At 38.0% G+C, this 8,930-nt stretch overlaps 1 protein-coding gene across 1 annotated transcript; it reads left to right on the forward strand.

Moving 5' to 3' along the window:
* The first annotated feature begins 312 nt into the window (after positions 1-312).
* LOC103714360 (protein FLC EXPRESSOR-like) lies at positions 313-4,196 on the forward strand. Its single transcript, XM_008801571.6, has 4 exons — positions 313-968; positions 3,082-3,254; positions 3,431-3,513; positions 3,849-4,196. The coding sequence occupies exons 1-4, from the start codon at positions 361-363 to the stop codon at positions 3,939-3,941; spliced, it is 957 nt and encodes a 318-aa protein (XP_008799793.3). The 5' UTR covers positions 313-360; the 3' UTR covers positions 3,942-4,196.
* Positions 4,197-8,930: the final 4,734 nt, after the last annotated feature.

Genomic DNA, 8,930 nt, shown 5'->3' on the forward strand with positions numbered 1-8,930 from the left:
ATATTTAGTTGGTGATCGAAATTAAAATTAAAATCGAGATAGAATTTAAATACTGAAGAATAATTCTCAGAATATTGGGATTGAGTTTCAGATGTTTAGAGCATTCTCATCCTTCTTTTAAACGGGAATGGAATTTGAAACGTGGTTGGAATGGGAGAACCCTCCACCCTCAACAAAGTTGTTAAAAAAAAACCTGAAAAAAAAACGGGCCTTTTAGCAGGACACCTTAAACTACAACACGGCGCGGAGCACTGCATCTCCTTTTATCTTACCTTGTTATTAAAACCCTAATGACAGAAAAGTTAAAAGAACAAAGATAAATAAATCAAGAAACCGCGCCCGCGTCCCTTGTGAGTTGTGATGGCCGGAAGGAGCCGCAACCGCCCCCACGTCCTCCAGCTGCGGGACCAGCCACCGCCGCTCCTCGGCCGGGCGCCTCCGCCGCCTCCGGCGGCGGCCTCTCTCCCGCCCCATCACCCCGCCGCTTTGATCGACGATCTCCATTTCCGCCGCCTCCCCCTCCCTGTTGTCAACCCCCCGCCCCGCGTCCTTGCCCTCGAGGACCACCTCGCCGCCCAACATCGGGAGATCCAGGCGCTCCTTCTCGACAACCAGCGCCTCGCCGCCACCCACGTCGCTCTCAAGCAGGAGCTAACCACCTGCCAGAACGAGCACCGCCGCGCCGACGCGGCCACGGCCAAGATCAAGGCCGAGAAGGACGCCCAGCTCCGGGAGGTCTACGACCGGTCACTCAAGGCGGAGGCGGAGGTCCGGGCGATCGATGGGATGCGGGCCGAGCTCGCGCAGGTGCGAACCGAGGTCCAGAATCTGGGCTCGGAGAGGGACGAGCTCGTCGAGCGGCTGCAGGGGCTCAATGGAGAGCTCGCGAGAGCCAACGCAGAGTTCGGCCAGGCCGCGGCGGTCCGGGCCGAGATAGAGTTCATGCACAAGGAAATCCAGAAGGGAAGGTCCGCGATTTCATCTCCTCTTGCTCCAATTCGTACGCTTATTCTTTAAAGAATTTAATTTTAGATTGATATGTGGGATATTTGGGTTATTGAACTCGTCGATCTGTATACTTTATTTTCTTTTTATTGTTTGTTAAAGAATCTGGTTGGGAATTTGGATCCCCTGGTAATTCTTATAGGATGTGGTAACTTATTGAACCTTGCATGCTTTGTTAATTCGTCGGGTGAGTTTGTTTGATATTGACGTCTGACAGAAATTGACGTTGCATCTGTATTATGTGATGATTAGAAAATGCTTTTTGGTTTTTTTTCCGATTTTTCCTGGAAAATACAATCTCAAGAAAGCAAGCAGTATTCCTTCTAAGTTCAAATATCTATTGCAATTATTTTGTGGGGATATTATGTATCTCCTATTGATGCAACATGTATATTGAGTGGGTTGACAGAAAAATATGTCGGAATTAATCATTTGGATTATAAGTACAGTAGCTATATTTGAGGATCCGGAAAACAAGGAAAGAGTGACCTGAGGATGAACTTTCTAGATTGTGAGGTTAATTTTTTAAAATAATAATTAGAGCCTCCAAGAATGTCAATTGATACTCATCCACAATTCCCATATCCACCAAGTTTGAGAATGCACTGTTGCTAATTGGATTTTGGTCACAATTTTATGCATGCTGCTAGTGGCAATTTATGCAAAGTCCGTTGAAACTCAAACTTTGATTATAGGTTGCTTGGAAACCCTTGTCCTTGTGGATTAGGAGCAATGTCTCAAGGTTGATTCAACATTTGCAGTTGAAACTTTTGTGGGTGAGATAATCATGGAAGGATATTCTTGTATCTGATACTTCTCATGAGTATAGTAGTGCTGTGTCATCTAGATTTGTTATCCTAATAATTAAGGTACTAATTATATTAGTATATGATATTTACTCTGTTTCTGTTGGGAAAAGGCTAATACTTTGGACTCTTTTCTGATAGGGTTTGTGTGGATGTTTTTTGTATATTAGGTGCATTCTCTTGTATAGCAACTTTACCTAGCACAAACTTGTAATTTAAATTATCTGGCACCACATGATTTTTCCCTTTCCCTGCATTTGTTCCCATTTCTTTAGATTAAATTTTCCATATGATTCTATAGATATTAACAAGGTGTTGCTAAACTATGTCACCTTTACTTCTGGCACTGGCACTTCATGTTTTTTTTCCTGTATCTCATATTTGACAGTTTGTATTGAAGCCTATTGAAGCCTATGTCAGCCATCTGCATGTTATAAATTCCCCCCCAATTTCTGGCTAGTGCATTTATCTTTTCCTCTCATTTAAATAGGGAACTGAACTGGTGGGGCATATTTTTCAGAGATTGAAGCTGTTATAGTGGTGGAAATGAGAAGCAAAGATGTAGAAGGTTATCTGATTACCTTGTTACAGATAGGGTGGAAACAAGATATAAGATAAAGTATAATGTACATTAGGTTGCATGCCCAAGGAGATTGCTTGACATACCCACATACACAGACATACGTACATACATAAAATGCTAAACACATATACTAAGCTGCTGTATAGAGATCGTGCTTTAATTCTGTCATCATTAGTTCATCCGCATTTGATTATGCAACTTCAGATAATGGTCTTAGAAGGGAAAATAATTTCCTTTTTAGATTTCTAGTTCTAAAATAGGGACTAATGGTGAAATAGGATATGTAATTCTGATTTAAAGTGCAATAAGACTTGTAGCTGATGTTTTATCTGTAGTTAGATATCATGTACTATTTTATCATTAAGTTCCTTGCGCATTTAATTAATTGGCATTTGTGGAGCCAATTATGCATATAATCATTATGAGCATTTCTCTCCTTCTTGCAGTCAATTTTTGATCAGTTTCATCCTTTTGCAATATCCTTTTTTCTCTCTAGTTTGTTGTGATCTAGTAATGACCTCACATACATACATACATACTTACTTACTTACTTACATACGTACATATGTGCATACATATATACATGCATATATATGTATAAACACCAATCATTGTTGACTCGAGGGTTGTAGGGACTTGTCAAAAAAACTGCTGATGCCCCTCCCCCCTACTATTTATTGTAAATAGGGCTGCAGTTGAGTATGAGAAAAAGATACTTGCTGATAACCTTGGACAAAGTCAGGCGATGGAGAAAAATATGATTTCAATGGCTTGGGAGGTTGAAAAACTACGTGATGAACTTGCCAATGCAGAGAAGAGAGCACGAGCAGCTGCTGCAGCTGCTGTGGCTGCTAACCCTGGTATTTTATTTTCCATATAATTATTATTATTTTCTTTTTTCTTATGTTGTCAAACGGATCTTAGGATAAGCTATAGGGTATTTTGTAATGTTCACTTTTATTAACAAATAATCCCCCAAAATTCCTGACTGGTCTTGCTCCATTTTATCATCTTTGGGTTCTTTGTATCATTTCAGGTCCAGGATATACTGGAGCTTGTGGAAATTCCGAGATGGCATATGGAGGAACTGCTTATGCTGACAATTATAGCATGCACCAGGTGCATAATGTTCAATCTAGATGCTTGTTTTTATTATAGTGTATGACCACAATACCCTTCCATATCATATATAGTGTGTGAAACGAAGAGAATCAGTAATTATTCAGTGTTTAGGAGTCATTTAGAAAGAGACTTTCTGTGGCATTCTAATAGTATCATGAAACTGATATTTGATTTTTGTGTGTCAATTTTAATGACCGATGACATCTAAAAGTTCTGGTGATTGACATTTAAACCTCAACTTTAATCTTTTGTTTTATTACCAACTGGATTTAGCTTTTCTCATACTGCATGTTTTGAAAACTTACCCATGCATTCAATTCTTTCTTTTTCAGGTTCAGAGAGGTCTTGACAGTGGTTCTCAATATGGATCAGTAGCTGTTTCTCATGGTTCATATGACATCCAGCAAACTCATGCCCACAGATAAATGCCGACTCTAAGGATTTTTTTTCCTTAAACAGTACTTAAGGTCACACCTTCATGTTTGGGATTTGGATCTAAATATTTCACCATTTCATGAAACCCCTAGATCTTGTTTGAGGTGTTACAAATTTGGAAGAATGTTACTGGCTATTTTGATGTTGGCAGGCCTTCTTTTATTCTGTGTATAGTCTCATAAAGGTTTTTGTATAATTTGAACAAATGGTAATATTTATATTTGATTGCAGTCATTTCCGTTTCAGATGTTTAAAGTTCATATTGTCTTGCTTGATTTTGTGTTATTACTTCTGACTTATTGTAAATTCTGAATGCTTGCCCTGTATGCATAGACCTTGTTATCTAATAATTTTGGTTATATTTGATTAACCGCTATAGTCAACTTGTTTACATCTGTGATGCAGACCATGTTTCTCTCTTTCTTTAGAAGTTAGTTTTGGAGTCATCTCGCTTCTACACGAAAAAAAAACACTATACTAATTATTGATCTAGCCATTTTCCTCTTCCAGAATGGTTCTACTTCTTTTCTTCTTTAAATTCCAGATGGATGATGTGACTTCATATATCAACCCTCAATTTGCATATTTTGGAGTTAATATAACCTTTCTCATTGTTTTGTCGTCTCTAACTTTGTGGACTGTTCTGACATGTGCCTGGTCGCTTTCTGTAAGCCAATCATGTACTAAAACATGTTAATTGGTCATGAATGAGAAGTCTTTGAACATGTTTTAGGAATTGTTGTTTACATTTACTAGCATTTCAAGCTTCTGCTCTGAAACAAATCAATTGTTGCTGTATCCTCACATGTTGTAGGTTCACAAAGAAAATGGTTTCTGATTTTATTTATAATAAGACCAGGGTAGTGCAAGTTCATTTGTTGTATTATCAGACTACTAAAAGCTAGAAGTGTTTTGAATTTGATAAACATGCTATTTTTAATAAATTGTTTTTCTTGTAAAACATTGGAATGAGAATGGGAGTGAAAGCATGAAAAAAAAGGGGGTGGGGGGTGGGGGTGTTACTACTGGATGACTGGTTACATATTGAAAATTACCTATCCAGGTTTTGGAAACCGCTTACTCAATTAGACACTTGAATTGGTGTAAGGTGACTAAACCTAGTGGCATCCATCATGGATTGTTACTTCAACAATAGTGAACTCCATAAGGGTAATTGCAGCCTTATGTTGGCAAGAATGGAGTAGATAATATTTCATTGGCTTTTATTTGATCTTGTTTTTATTCTCATCAAATTATTTACACTTTTGGAGATTCTTGTGCCAATTACGAATTGTTTGAAGAGGCTCATGCAAGGCTTTCTTTCAGTCAATATGGGGAAGTCTAATTTGGTTGCTTAGAGTAGTGTGATTCTAATGAACTTGAGGGAGTTTTACTTGGCTCATTTGGGTAAGCAGCAATGTAAGGTTTGGTTCAGAGGGTCTTCAACGTCTTTAAATAGGAATCTGCAAGGGTATTTGGGTAGTTTCTCAAAAATAAAGGGGCTAATTAAAAGGTTGAGAATGGCACCACTATCTGTTTCATGGTTTTGGTTTGGTAATTAATTTGGTAATTGCTCTCTTAGTATCATTTAATCTTTGTGGTTTTTGGAGCAACATCAAAGGAGTGTTAAGCTTGTGAGTGGTTTAAAAAGCTCTTGGGAAGGTGCTGCTTTTGTTTTTTGTTCTCAAATAAAAAGAACCTATGCAGTAGAAATTTCTAGGTTGCTTCTTCATTTGGGCTTGGTAGTGGAATTGATATGGGGCAGAACTCTAGGCTAAGAAAGTCCCACAGAAGGACCAAGTGGTGATTAATTATCAACTAGCTGTCAACACTCTAAGACTTGGTGTGAAATTCCAAGCTAAGGCAAATTTTGTGGAGATGTATATTTCGTGAAACCTAGAAGGCCAATTTTTAAGCAGGTAAGTTTGTCTTATTTGTCACATTTAAACTCGTCCAATCATGTATCAACCTTCTAAAACTCCCTACATGTGGAAAGAGTCCAAATGAAGAGGACAAGAGTTGATATAGGAACTTGCAATCATCTATCCAGGACCCCATTTTTTCTCTGAGAGAGAATCTGTAAGGTACAGACTATAACTTTTAGAAAACACCTAAATACAAGGAAAGGAAACCCACCAGTATCCACAAAATGAAACCTAGCTGGAAAACACGCCACCAGTAAAACATCTATCACCAAAATGAAATAATAAGGAAACCCAAGAGTTGTATTGAAAATATCTGATGCTATTTTCTTTAAATGTATTTTGAATAATGCTTCAATCAAAATGATAAAAGATAAAGTACAGCAATAAATTCAATATCTGGGATCTAGTAAATAAAGATGAGTAACTAAATGTCATCATTTTCTACGGAATCAGAGCAAAGTAGATGAAACATGCTTCCAATGTTTCTAATCAATGTTAGCGGTCATGTCTTCTCTATTGTTGATCACTTATGATGATCCAAGCTCATTGCACCAATCTCTTTATGCGAGCCCCCTTTGCCTCATTTCATTCCTATAAAGGGTAACTCTTAAAAACACATACAAACATACATACATACACACAACATATACACATGCACAGACATATATATACATACATATGTACGTGCATACACAAATGAACATACATACATTATAGACATATACACACATAAATAAGTACATATGCATACATACACACACACACACATATATATATATGTATATGCATACCGATATACAAGTTGGCTAAAATTCTTCAAAGTTAGGTTAGAATGCTTCTGAGTGAATTTGGCTCCAAATGCTTCCCAATGGAAATCAAGAAAGTGCGTTGTGCATTCCAAATGAAAATCAATACCATTGATCATAATCTAAGATGTATAAAATACTTTCAAACAAAAATTATTTGATTTGGAGCTCTCTTACCTATCCATCGAGCCAGCTATCATTTTGTATGTATATAAGCCTCTATAAATTCATCCAAGCATACCTTGGATCACCACAATTTGAACTAGTTCTTGGTTAGACAACTAAGTTGGTAATAAAGATGTCAATAGGGCGAATTCGATGCAGTTAGTTAAAAAACAGAAATCGAACCTGAAATCCATGATTGCTCCCTAAAATTGAAACTGAAACCGAAATCAAACAGTTTTTGAAATAAAAAACCATTACCGCTGCTAGAAAAAATTGCGAAATCGAGACTCTTAGGTCCTTTTTTCAGTGCAACATAGGAAGCACCCTCTTTTTGTCATCCCTGTAGCTTCCCGCAGGCTATTTTGTATTGAACGTATGGCGTTGCTAGGATCCCTGCAATCATGTTTGAGCGATTTTCACATATAAATGACCAAATTAAAGATATCATCCTTAATTTCCATAATATAATTTATACCAACTCATCTAATAAATATATCCAATATTAATAAAACAACCATCCAACAGACTCAATACTTCAAAAATAAAAATACAACCATCCAACAAACACAATAATCCAAGTTAAAAACAAGTCCAACTACATCAAAGAAAACATAATGATAAATTTTCTAATACAAGTGAATTTTGGTGGACTTAATGCAAAGAAGAACCAAAGAGAGGAAAAAAGTCTACCCCTCTTCGTTCTAGGTTTGGGGAATGTGTGATCCAAATTGAGTAAATGAGTGGGATAGGGGATAGTCCAGATTATCTTATGGAGTGCCTACTTTGAATTTACGCTAAATACAAAGGGTATTAACTATCGGGTATGTTCACTTTCGGGTTTGATACCAGTTCAAATTGGGGCATTCACCAAAACCGAAACCAAACAGTTTTTAGTTTTTAAAACCATCACCGAAACCATCCTTATTTAATTTTGGTTTAAACCGCCCCACTCGGTTTGTGGACGAGTAAAATATTTGGGTATCCATCCCTGTTGACATCTCTAATTAGTAGCAATCATGGGCTAGTGTTCCCTTGCTTATGGTCAAGATGTCCAAGAGGTTGCACCCTCTTTTCTTTTCCACACCAACCCTGATTGTAAAATCGGGTGTATAGCTCGGTTTGTAGAGCATTGGGCTTTTAACCTAATGGTCGCAAGTTCAACTCATGCTATACCCAAAAAAAAACCACTCTTGTATTCATAAGGATGCAGAGTAGCGTTCAAAGAGAACTCTTTGGGCTTGAGACTCACCCCTTTCTCATCCAACGAGCAATGATCGCTTGACGATCTTCACTGCATGAGACTAGACTTGACTCAAGCTTCATGTGAAAGCATTTACAAAACTAAAGCCGTTGAGCCAAGTGAAGCGAAAAACTTCTTCGAAGAATGCTTTAAGAGAGTAGGTTGTCCCATGCCACTCAGATGGTGAACCTCCCACTGCTTCTTCCAATTCTGAAAGTAGGACCAGCTTGAAGGGGCCGTGTTAAGTTGAGAATTTCGAGCATTGTAGCATCCTTTCCTAGGTTGGGGTTTGAGTTTTGAAATCTCAAGAACTCTTCTAAAACTCTTAATATGAAGATAAAGAAAAAGAAAATGATGCATCTAGCGAGACCAAGTCCGAATTCAAGTGTGAACAATGAGAGCCTGTGGTAGGGTAAAGTGGCGTTGATCATCACACTCAAATCATCTATAAAAGTAGGTAATGAAAGCTCTCATGGATTTGGGTTCAGAACCTCTATTTCAAGTGAAAGAGTGCAGCAAATATAGAAGCGAGAAGTGTGTTAAGAGAGCAGTAGGAAGGCAATGAAACAAAAGGCATCCGTGAAAGGACACTCGCAAGACAAGGTGGTTTGCTTTTTATGTGATATAAGGCGTGCACATAAATCTAAGGCTAGTGCTAGAATCGCATGCCTAATCTAAGGTCGATGGCATCTGGTCTTGGCTAGATTGGATTTCTTTATGACTAACATGGTTTAATCTTGTATCTCCAGTATCTGTTTTTGGTTGAGGAACCTTTATTTTCTAGTCTTAGCTTGACCGATTCACTCAATTGATACCACCAGCCTTGCATTGTGGGGACTTCCC

Source organism: Phoenix dactylifera, chromosome 8, assembly GCF_051530095.1.
Source record: "Phoenix dactylifera cultivar Ajwa chromosome 8, Ajwa_hap1_PhDact_Kaust_v1.1, whole genome shotgun sequence".
In the NCBI taxonomy this organism is placed as follows: Eukaryota; Viridiplantae; Streptophyta; class Magnoliopsida; order Arecales; family Arecaceae; genus Phoenix; species Phoenix dactylifera.